This window comes from Somniosus microcephalus, chromosome 2, assembly GCF_052327205.1.
Source record: "Somniosus microcephalus isolate GS21.2 chromosome 2, FLI_Smic_1.0, whole genome shotgun sequence".
In the NCBI taxonomy this organism is placed as follows: Eukaryota; Metazoa; Chordata; class Chondrichthyes; order Squaliformes; family Somniosidae; genus Somniosus; species Somniosus microcephalus.
In genome coordinates this window covers 136487116-136499400 of record NC_140988.1, presented here as the reverse complement: position 1 = coordinate 136499400, position 12285 = coordinate 136487116, and the positions used below count along the sequence as shown (strand labels likewise).

The following is a 12285-nucleotide window of genomic DNA, read 5'->3' as shown; positions in this document are numbered from 1 at the left end:
TCTTCACCCCCTCCACATTGTCCCGAAGCCTGGCGGTGGATGGCGGCCATGCGGCGACTATCGACGCCTAAACGACGCCACCACTCCTGATCGGTACCCGATCCCCCACATCCAGGATTTCTCCGCCCATTTGGCAGGGAACTCTGTCTTCTCGAAAGCTGACCTCGTCCGAGGCTACCACCAGGTCCTCGCTCATCCCCAAGACGTCCAGAAGACTGCAGTCATCACCCCATTCGGCCTTTTCGAGTTTTTAAGAATGCCGTTTGGGTTAAAGAACGCCGCCCAGGCTTTCCAACGCCTGATGGACTCCGTGCTGTGGGACCTCAAGTTCCTTTTCGCCTACCTGGACGGTATTCTCATTGCCAGTCCCACTAAAGAAGAACACATCTATCACCTTTGCACCCTTTTTCGCTGTCTCAGCCAACACGGCCTGATTATCAACCCGGCCAAGTGTCAGTTTGGCCTGCAACAAATTGATTTCCTGGGGCATTGCATCACTTCAGAGGCAGCGGTTCCTTTACAAGCGAAGGTTGAGGCAGTGACGTCCTTTCCACGCCCGCAAACCATTAAGGCCCTGCAGGAATTCCTAGGCATGGTAAATTTTTACCACCGTTTCATGCCTAAGGCAGCACTACTCATGCAGCCCCTGTATGAGGCCCTCAAGGGCAAGACTGGCAAAGATACGGTAGACTGGACGGTTGACATGGCCCGGGCGTTCGCCGACACCAAAAGCGCCCTGGCCAATGCGACTATGCTGGCGCACCCGCTGCCAGGAGCCACCATCGCCCTCACCACCGATGCGTCAGACTACGCAATCGGCGCCGTGCAAGAGCAGTGGGTGAACGGGACGTGGCAGCCGTTGGCATTCTTCAGCCGTCAACTACGGTGGAATGAGAGAGCGTATAGCACGTTCGACCGGGAGTTGCTCGCTCTTTTTCTGGCCATCCGCCATTTTCACTTCCTCCTGGAAGGACGTCCCTTCACCGCCTTCGTGGACCATAAGCCGCTCACCTTCACCATGGCCAAGAACGCCAAACCGTGGTCATCCCGACAGCAACGTCAACTGACCTACATATCCGAGTTCACCATGGATATACAGCACGTAGCCGGTAAGGACAACCTGGTGGCCGACTGCCTCTCCCGCGCGACCGTCAATACGGTTCATTTAGGCATCGATTACGCCCTCATGGCAGCGGATCAAGCCTCAGACCCAGAAGTCCAGGCCTACAGGACCACCGTCACTGGCCTCCAGTTGGCCGACGTCAAGTTCCCTGCGGCAGGTGCCACGCTCTTGTGTGACGTCTCCGTACGGGACCCTCGCCCTGTCGTACCGGCCGTCTGGCGCCGCAAAGTGTTCAACACCATACATGGGTTGTCACACCCAGGAATGAAGGCCTCTCAGAAGCTGATGTCAGCGAAATTCGTATGGCACGGCATACACAAGGATGTCTGCGACTGGACCAACACCTGCGTGGTCTGCCAAAAAGCCAAAGTACAGCGTCACATCAAAGCTCCGTTGGCCACCTTCACAGTTCCGGAGCAACGGTTTGACTATGTCAATGTGGACCTGGTGGGTCCACTCCCACCCTCCCATGGTTTTTCACACATCCTGACCATGGTTGACCGCACCACCAGATGGCCAGAGGCGGTTCCCCTATCATCCACTACTTTGGCGGACGTGGCCAGGGCGTTCATTTCCACCTGGGTCGCCCATTTCGGAGTGCCTGCTGATATTTCTTCAGACAGGGGACCACAGTTTTCCTCTGAACTCTGGAATGCAGTGGCCCAAGGACTCGGTGTCAAATTACATCGCACCACAGCCTACCACCCACAGGCGAATGGTCTCTGTGAACGTTTCCACCGGTCGCTGAAAGCCGCCCTGAGGGCCAGCCTCCAGGACGCTGGATGGGCAGACAAGCTACCGTGGGTCCTGTTGGGCCTTCGCACGGCCCCCAAAGAAGACCTTCACTCGTCATCCGCGGAGCTGGTGTACGGTCAACCGCTGCAAGTCCCAGGGGATTTCCTACCAGAATCGACGAAGCCTTGGTCCGCGTCTGACCAGCTTACTAGTCACCAAGAGGCGGCCAGATGTTTCGCACCAGTGCCCACTTCGCACCACGGACTGCAGATTTCGCACGTTCCAACGGAGCTTCACAAGGCAGAATACGTCTTTATTCGCCACGATGCTCATAGGGATCCACTCAAGGCCCCATATACTGGTCCCTTCCGCGTGTTGGAGGCAGGGGACAAAACCTTCAAGGTAGATGTCAGTGGTAAACCGGACCACATTTCAGTCGATCGATTAAAGCCGGCACATCTGGACCTCGACTGCCCAGTCGAGACAGCACAATCGCCGAGACGAGGTCGGCCACCCATCGCCGTTACGGCAGACCAAGCGCAACCGCCCGCCAGACCGCCAGCCGCCCAACAGCCTCCACCTCAGGAGTACAGGAGTCGTTCCGACAGGCTCATCAGACCCCCTCACCGTTTGACTTTGTCCATTAAAGCGAATTCTGGGGGGGCGCATGTGGCGGAGCCACTGAATGACTCTGGGCAACTGTATATAATTCCCTTTAATGATGTTCTAGCACCAGCCTAAGCCTGTACCATTGTGTTAGACATTACTTTGTTTCGTATATAGTGTTTGTATGCACGGGGCGTGGCCCCTTTAAGAGTGCGGGAAAACGCGGGCAAACGCAATGACGTCACGTCGCAAACCACGTGACTGCCCAGGCAGTCCTTGTGGAATCTCCATCTTGTTAAGACCTGTTTTCGTGGCTCTCCTGTATCGATCTCAACAAACTGTTTGAACTCATTTAGTTTTACATTAAAGACCTGTTTGATTGGTCTCCTGAGTCGACCTCAGTTATTAGTTAGGAATTCGTCAATTCCTACAATGCTTTATAAAAGATAGCATTCACAGGCATTTATGGATTAGTCACATTGATTTGCTTGATGATATTGTAATCAAAGTTGCAGTAGCTGGCAGACTTTTTAATACTCTACAAGTGTTGTAAGTTTACACAAACTTTCTCACGTAAAATGTTTTAAAATGCTTTTATTTTGAGATTTTTAATGACAGGTGTGTCAGTCACACTGACGTCAATCACATAACTTATTAGCCTGCTAACTGATCACACGCTCAGCACTGCAAGCTGTGAGCAAATAAATGCAATGGGCAAGTCAGACTGCTAGCTGGGTGTTTCTGGATTTGGAAAAACAGACACTTGTGTCTGAATTATAATGCAGATGCACTTTTGAAAGTAAATTTGCAGTTTCATTATCCTGCTAGTAACATCACTCTACTTAAGTGTAGATGGGTGAAAAATAGTAGCCAAAAATATGCATATCACCAATCCCAAGTTCTCCCTGTCCTCACACTGTCAGCAACGTAATGATTTTGCTATTGTCTTCAAAGCCGTGGACAGAAAAGATGCAGAGAAGGTGTTTCCCCTCATGTGGGAATCTAGAATTAGGGGGCATAGTTTCAGAATAAGGGGTCGCCCATTTAAAACTGAGATGAGGAGGAATTTCTTCTCTCAGAGGGTCATAAATCTGTGGAATTCTCTGCCCCAGAGAGCTTTGGAGGCTGGGTCATTGAATATATTTAAGGTGGAGATAGACAGATTTTTGAACAATAAGGGAGTGATGGATTATGGGGAGCGGGCCGGGAAATGGAGCTGAGCCCAAGATCAGATCAGCCATGATCTCATTAAATGGTAGAGTAGGCTTGAGGGGCCAAATGGCCTACTCCTGCTCCTATTTCTTATGTTCTTATGTATGTGGTTTGCTGGGCTCTGAATACTTACAGTGGAGTCATGGTACCAGTAAGTGCTGGGTAGCTGGATGACCTGTATCGGATGGTGAAGGAGCTTGAGACATTTGGGCTACCAGTGGTGTGTTTCTTTGTACAGGTACTGCTGCTGTTAATCTATAAATTAGAAAATGAAGACTAGTCCAACCTGTTGCCTCTGACTTTCAGAAATATCTTTTGGTTCATACAATTGGAAAACAGAAGCCAAATTGTGCATTCAGTTGATTTCCGATTTGGTACTTTAAATGGGGTATAAGTCCCTCTTGTATCACTGAAGAATAGGTCCTTCAAGCAAATCCACTGAATGAGGACACTGACTGTCACAAGGCACATTCCTTCCTGCTCTTCTGAATTGTTTGTTGCAGGTTTGGCAAAGTCCAGGGTGATTTACTCATCAGCTTACAAGTAATGAGTTTATCCTTCTATCTCCAATCGTTCACTGTTCATTTTTTTCTGCTTTCTTTTTCTATTGGATTCTTTGTGGGTTGTTGTAGCTGCTCCCACTCTCTGATTAGCTCTTCTTCTGTACCAATCCTGTATTTATTTTTTCCTTCTTTACGATTCATTGCTTCTTCAAGTTAGATCTTTTGGTGAGTGAAAAGTGAATTTAACTGAGTTCTAAAAAAAGTTCTGCTTACCAAGTGGCAAGTAACGTTAAAAAGTAAAATCCCAGCAGTGTTGATAAGTGGCAATGGTAAGAAAGAGGGAGCTGCACTTGATATGAAAGAGCAGAAACATACGAGATGATAAAAAAAATGATGATCTATTTCTGGGTTTGAATTCCAAGTCATGGTGTCACACTCAAATAATCAGGACTGACATTTAATAGTGTGGCACAATGTGATCAAGTTACTGACGGATGTTTGTAACTTACGTTTTCAACAACAGCTGTGTGCAGCACAGTCAGATAATGAAATGTGTTATTTTATTTTATAGGGTGCTGGCTGTAATACCGCTAGCTAGTACAAACTAAATTGATCAAAGCATTTGTAATCAATTTTTTTGTTGCTGGTATTAAATTACATGGAATCAAAGTTTATATAGCTACTCAAAGGCACCTACCTCAATGTTGAGAGTCTTGACTCCCTCCTATGTTCCAGAACTAACTGTGATGTGTGTAAGGAAGTCTTATGATGCTTCCAAGTATCCTTAAAAACAATTTTGATGTATTTTTTCTCATGTTAATGTAAGTTATCTCATGTTTCTTTGTCCTGTCTGGGCTCACACTTGTGCCAACTTTAAAATATTTATTAAAACAAGTGGACATCCTTCAACATTGCTTGCAGACTGAAGAGGAGGTCTGGCTGTACATCTGGGGTAGGTCAGCATGGGGAAGGAAGGTCTACGTGGAGAGTGGAGGACAGCTCATAGTCAGGATAGGAGTGTGCAGAAACAAGAAGAAGAAGAAGAAGGACTTGCATTTATATAGTGCCTTTCACGACCACCGGATGTCTCAAAGCGCTTTACAGCCAATGAAGTACTTTTGAAGTGGAGTCACTGTTGTAATGTGGGAAACATGGCAGCCAATTTGCACTCAGCAAGATCCCACAAACAGCAATGCGCTATTGACCAGATAATCTGTTTCTGTTATGTTGGTTAAGGGATACATATTGGCCAGGACAAGGCTAGTTTTGAGAGATTAATTTAAAAAAGAAAGAAAATTAAATTCAAACAATTCAGGACAGAAAGGGAAAACAACGCACGGGCCTGGTGGAAAGGAATGCATGTTAGAGTGATTCAGAACAGAGCGTGAATTCCTTAAATTAAGTGTAAGGTTTATGGCGACCCAATCCAGGCTGACCCTTAGTGGAGAGGGTCATGGCAGTTTTATGTCTGTGAATTCTTTTTTGGCTCCAGTCTGATTGGCTAGAGTTTTTAATTTGGTAGAATGCTTTAGGAGAGAATATTGAAATTGGGGGAAAAAGGGTTTGCATAATATGATTGGTGATTAATGAAAGTAGCAAATAGCCAGTTATAATATGCAGAGGCATGAGCATTTAACCAGTAAGGCGGACAAAAATGAACAGACTCAACAGTCATAATGTAGATGACAGACTTGACTGATACAAGAAAAGTTATTACTAAGATTTGGTCTTATTGAGGTAGATTTTCAACTTGTCACCCAGGCGTAAAAGTAGTGTTGCAGATCAGCCATCTGTTATACATGAAAGGTCATCGACCTGAAACGTTAACTCTGTTTCTCTCTCCACAGATGCTGCCTGACTTGTTGAGTATTTCCAGCATTTTCTGTCTCTATATCTGTTATAGCAACCGCCTATTTTTAATATCTATTGTAAACGCATTGTGAATGGAAATGAAAATGAGGTCATTTCCATAATGGACGGCTGATCCACAACATTGATTTTATGCCAAGCAGCACGTTGAAAATCTACCCCATTGTGTACATTTGTGCCCATGAAGGGGATAAATACGAATGCTGATAAATGGAAGATGAGTGGTCTGTGCTTAATTCCCAGGCATTTATTGCACAGGTTAAATGAAATGTAGAATACCTTATACATTACCGTAATCATATGCCTGAAATCCTACCTCAGAAAAGTATCTTCCACTATACAAAGATTATAATTCAATTTCCCACATAGAAAAACTTGTATCCCATCTGTCTGAGCAGGATTAAAATTAAAACTGCAAGAATGTTAAGGTTAACTAAGTTATGGTGCACAATTTTGCACGAGTTTAACTATTTGGACACTTGTGGAATCAGATTTGTTTGACTCATTGTTTGACAGCACCACTTCCATTTGATGTTTGAGTAGCTTTATTATTGTAAATACTAGTACTTGTTTCAACATCACAATGTGTGAGCTCAAAACCTACAAATCTAGTCAGCTCAGGGAAACAGGAATTTCCCAGGATTATGAGTCAGTCTGAGGGTTAAACCAAAAGCAAAGGAATTATATAGGACTGCTCTAGACTTAGATCAACTTTTAAAACCTTTTCCCCAGTTCTTTGTTTCCGCCCCCCCCCCCCCCCCCGCATTAATGTACATCCTGCAGTTAAGAGGGCACAAGGTTAACCATTAGTCCAATGAGCTGGTTGTTCCTTTTGATTTTTTTCTCCTACCCTCTGGAGAAACACAAGCTTCTACCTGGTACTCCCATAATAGTGTAGATCAGGAATTGCTGGAGGGCACCAAACCTGTTTCTGCCACTACCATGATGCTGCTGAATGTTGGTGCTTCAATACAGCAGCATTCTGTAGCTCTCAGACCGTCTTGTTAAAGTACGATAGCAAAATACTGCAGATGCTGGAAATCCGAAATAACAACAGAAAATGCTGGAAAAACTCAGCAGGCCAGGCAACATCCGTGGAGAGAAATTAGTTTTGAAAAAGGGTTCACCCGAAACGTCGACTCTATTTTCTCTCCACGGATGTTGCCTGGCCTGCTGAGTTTTTCCAGCATTTTCTGTTGTTATTTTGTCTTGTTAAAGTGTTGTTTGGAACTCAGTGAGAGTCACTTAGATTTCAGCCCAGTGTTGTTAGTGACATCAACTGCATATTTACAACCAGAATTTGGTGTGACTATAATCTGATGTGAAATAAGGTGAGACATCCTGCATGACAATAAGACGGTTTCTATGGAGCTGATGAGCAAATCCAAATAACTAAAGCTTTCTGGTTTGTCTGGTGACCATTTCAAGGTAAGTGCATCATGCCATCAACTCAGTTGTCATTTAAAAACAATCATTCTGTGTGTGTGCCTGCCTATGTATGTATTTATATACAAGCACACACATATAAATATACACATGCACACAACCCCCCACCCCCTGCCAAAAAAATGTCTTTTGTAAATGAAACTATTGCTGATCTCATTTCTAACATCGGCCAGAAGGGCTGTATATGGGGAATATACGTCAGCTGTCAAAGATCTCAGTACTCTACAACAGCTAGGCACAGTTGTTCGAACCAAAAATAACTTTCAAAGGACAGTGGTAATGACAAAAGGATTACTTACCATAGTCAGTAAGATATTCCATTAAATTATTTTTGGTAAAATACACACACACTCTAACATTTGATAGTAGACTGGATTGCATGTTAAAGCATTTCAGTATGACTTTAGAGATGACAGTTTAACAGCACCCTACCATTTCCTTGGATTTCTTTTACAATGGCTGTTGCTTGCTGCTTCAATTCCTTTGTGAGGGTACTGTGTGATTGCATTGCGTATGCTTTTCCTTACTGTTGAAAACTGTAATGAATACAGTACACACGAATATATGAAAAACTAGTCACTTCGTTCTTCAGCATCAAAGATCATAAGTTAGCCTAACTGGTAATATCATCTTAATGAATAATCAAATTATCTTACTAACTCAAGCATAATGTGATACAGTCTGTATTTTAATATAGTGTATTATCAGGAATTAGTTAGAAGTTAATAAAAGTCTTTACCAAAAATTCTCTATTACTTACACATTCATAATTTTTCATGGAAACTTATCCAGGGAAAATGTACACTTTGCCCATTTTACACATGCTGCTTCCTGCTGTCTGTCATCTTACTATCTCAAATCTTCTACTTTAAAACTTAATGAAATTTTTGTATTGTTGTTTATTATATTTGAACACTGATATTAATGCTCTGAACTCTTGCTAATGTTACACTGCATTTATGTACATCAGACGTTACTTTTACAGTAATAGTCAGAAAACGCTAATATAAAATATCTTTGGATTATTACAAATTATCAACTTATACATTGATTAAGAAAATGAACACGTTATTTTGACATGCCTTGAAGGTAAATAGCAATATTTTCTCATGGTTCCCATCATTAAACAATAAGCTTCCGAAACATTTCCATGAACAAATGAGGTTACCTGTGTTAAACAGTGCAGATCCTTTAAGAAAATTAAAGATATATATGCTCTCCTTGCAGTAGTTTTCCAGTGAAATGGTTGGAGATGTCTCTCTTTGCTCAGGACGTGACAGATCTTTCCAGGATCACATCTGCCGTGATCTGCACACCCCCCAACACCAAGATTAACTGGTCTCTAGGACTGGCATCAACTTTACATCAAACAGCTATATTTAGTGCTCAGCAATTCAGCCACTCCATTCTACTCAGTAAAAGGTTGAAGATAGAGGACATTCAGTGTAGTAATTATCTATAAATCCAAATTGTACAAGACACTATCTAAAAAAGCTTCTGGAAAAAATTTCAAACTTAATTAACATGAAAAAAGGAAAAAGGATAAATATACCAAACAAATAGATGATGTACTTTAATTACTGCAATTAGGAAGATATTAATAACTGGTTAAAATATGTATTTTCATTGTAAATCCAAAACTATTCGCATGGGGCTTATTTTTACAGTTTATGTGTTTACATTTTAGTTGCAAAAACTAAACTGTTGCAAAATTTTCACCTGACATAATTACAAAGATCAAAGGTGACAAGTTGCAAAATTAAAGCTAAGTGAATTTTTCTTTAAGTTCACTCGTTGAAAATTTACTGCACAAAATAACCCCATGTACAGTATTTCCTTCGGTTAAAGAATACTGAAGTTAGTCATAAAACTGATGGGCTAGATAAAATAATTAAAAGCTTTACAAATGGCTATTTTTATAATTGATTTACGCAGTGTGTTTATTTATATCAATAACCAAATGTGGGATAGTAATTATCATACACTGCTGTATATAAGACTTAGGGTAGTTTTCCTGTGGCGAATACAGGCCATCAATGTAATGGGGAGAATTACTGAAAGTGTTGAGCCTATGCTATCTAACCGAAATTGCCATTTGATTTTTAATCCCAACAGTGTACGCCTGTTTCTTCCTTTACAGTTTTTTGAATTGAATACACATTTGATGCCACAAATAGGACATCCAACCGGGACACAATAAACAACTTAGCAAAGTTTACTTTAGGGAAATGGATAAAATTGAGCAGTTTTGAACTCACCTTCAGAGAATAGCTGCCAGTGCAGCAGTCCATTGTGGAATATAGCTTCAAACCCAAGTATATTAGTACCATGTGGGCTAGAGTGGCATACTGGTTTTTGACTCACTGGTACAAAGGTGAAAACTAGCTAGAAAGGGGGTCTCTCCTGCCTTCCATCCTATCACAGACCTTCCCTTTTGTTCTTTCCTCCCCTCCCCCCCTTTCCCTGCCCCTGCACTTGCTTAAAAACCTGTTCCATCTCCAGCTTTTTCCAGTTCTGACGAAGGGTCATTGACCTAAAACGTTAACTCTGTTTCTCTCTCCACAGATGCTGCCTGACCTGCTGAGTATTTCCAACATTTTCTGTTTTTATTTTAGAAAGGGGGCCTGCAGTGTAGACAAGTAATGTATGTAGGTGCACTGGTATGCACATACACCATGCATGGACAGAATTGATTTGATTGTGAGAGATGGTGCAGAATTCCACTATCATGCACATTGTTCTGTGTACACTCACTGGCATTCAGTTCTGCCAATGGAGCACATGCTGAAGCAGATAAGGCCTTTAGCATCTGGTCTCAGTAAATTGATCATTTTGAATCAAGGAGACCTAAGTAAATGTAGGTCATTCTAATTTGTTGTTTCTTTAAAATTAGTTTTCAGTAAAAGCTGGAAAATTAACTTCCGTCCATCTGCGTAGGATGTTGTCCCACTTTAATCATTCTTAGATCTCTCTAAACTTTTTCTCAAAGATCTTCCTCGATCTCGCAAGGGATTTCTTTGCCAGCCTCTGTAATCTTTCATGACCTCAACAATTATTTTGCTGCTTTTTGATGTTACTGGAGAATTTTCAACAACCATACCCTGACTCCTTGGGCGGAATTTTAATCTAAAGGTGGCTTAGGAGCATGGGGATAGTTAAATTATTAAAAATCGGAATCCCGACCTCAACCTGCCAACTTCTGGTTTTACCGGAGGCGGGGCAGGACGGGGGCGGGCAGCCAACCCACTGCCAGGAGGCGGAGCGTCAATTTAAATGTTTCCATGAGGATGGAAGCTGTAGTGTATGTAACTGTTCTACCTTTAAGAGAACTATTGTATGTAACCGTCCACCTTTAAGAGAACTATTTTAGGTGTGGCACTACTTTATCCTGGCTGCTGTATACTGTAGTACCGACGGTGACCACACCGGTATATAAGTGCTGTGGCAGAACTTATTGGGCAGATTCGCCCTGACCTTTGAATAGTAAAGTCCTGTTTAAGTTACTCTTGTAGTCTGTGTATTACTTCGCTATACAACCCACAGACTTTACAGTGGCGACGAGTTCGATCTTACCCTGCGGCAACAATACTTCTGAAGAAGTAAACGAGCGTCGAGAAGAGGCACCCGCCCTCGTCGTTTTGCTGAGAGAAAACTCGAGTCTGCAGACCAAGAAAGGAGGAAGATTTCAAACACGAAGTCTTCCATCAGCAACAGGCACGGATTGTCCCTTCTGCCACAGTGGTGAGTGAGCCGATCAACACGAGAAGCAAGTCGGCTACGGTGACTGAGTAAAGGGAAAATAGAAACAAATAAACGGAGGATAAGGGTGGTGCACTCGACCACAGTCGAGGGGGAAAGGAGCCGGACAGAAGTCGGGCCCAGAGGCGCTGAGACTGGGGCAGCGTGGAGCAGAAGCCGCGGTACAAGCGGGCGAGGGAGCGTCGTGAGACGGCTAGACTGCGACGGCGAAAAAGGCCGGACAACTACCGCGACCACGAGGCGCTGCGACCGGGATCGTAAGGCGCGGGAAGATATAAACATAAATAAGCCACGGAGAACTCAGCCGCAGCCGGGGAGGAAAGCACCGGACTGCGAGAGGGCTGGGAGGCGCGATTGGAGTGAAAAAGGCCGGGCACCTACCGAGGCCGCGAGGCGCTGCGACCGGGATCATAAGGCGCGGAGGCAATAAATAAATAAATAACTAAATAACCCGCGAAGAATCAGCCGCAGCCGGGGAGGAAAGGACCGGACTGCGGGAGGTCTGGGAGAGGCGTTTAAAGCCGCTGAGGGAGAGCCGCGCGAGCGGGAGAGACAGAGCCAAGAGAGAGCGAGTGAGAGCCGAGCGAGCAGGAGAGACAGAGCCCGAGAGAGAGACCGAGCGAGGTTCCGGCCAGCGGCTTGCAGCAGCTGCCGTGAAGGACCAGGAGCTGGATCTGTCCGACGCCAACTGGTTGTCCCCAGCGCCGGTTGCCCCTGCCGAAAAGAAGAATGGGGGGGGGGACAAGGAACGCGATCGGCTTTTCTAGCGCGCGCTTCAGAATAAACTGAAGCCGGCGCACAGGCTACAAACCCCGTAAACCAGCGGTCGTCGCCCGAGGGCAAAGCTTACCCCTCCCACCAGAGGAAGAAGTCAGGAGCGGGAAACCGCCATTTTGCCAGTAGGGGGGAAGAAGACAAGCGCGGGAAACCGCCATTTTGCCAGTAGGCAGGGAAGAAGACAAGCGCGGGAACCCGCCATTTTTGGAAAAAAAAGAAAAAGTTAAAAAGTTAAAGAGAAATCCTGTTGTTTCG

At 44.4% G+C, this 12285-nt stretch overlaps 1 protein-coding gene across 1 annotated transcript in view; it reads right to left on the bottom strand.

Moving 5' to 3' along the window:
- myoz2b (myozenin 2b) overlaps window positions 1–8801 on the bottom strand; it is a 57311-nt gene extending 48510 nt beyond the window's left edge. The window contains exons 1-2 of the mRNA XM_085962851.1: window positions 8663–8801; window positions 7927–8030 (exon numbers count right to left, since the gene is read on the bottom strand). Coding sequence (XP_085818977.1) covers window positions 7927–8002 — 76 coding nt within the window. The 5' untranslated portion in view covers window positions 8003–8030; window positions 8663–8801. The remainder of the gene's footprint in view (window positions 1–7926; window positions 8031–8662) is intronic.
- Window positions 8802–12285: the final 3484 nt, after the last annotated feature.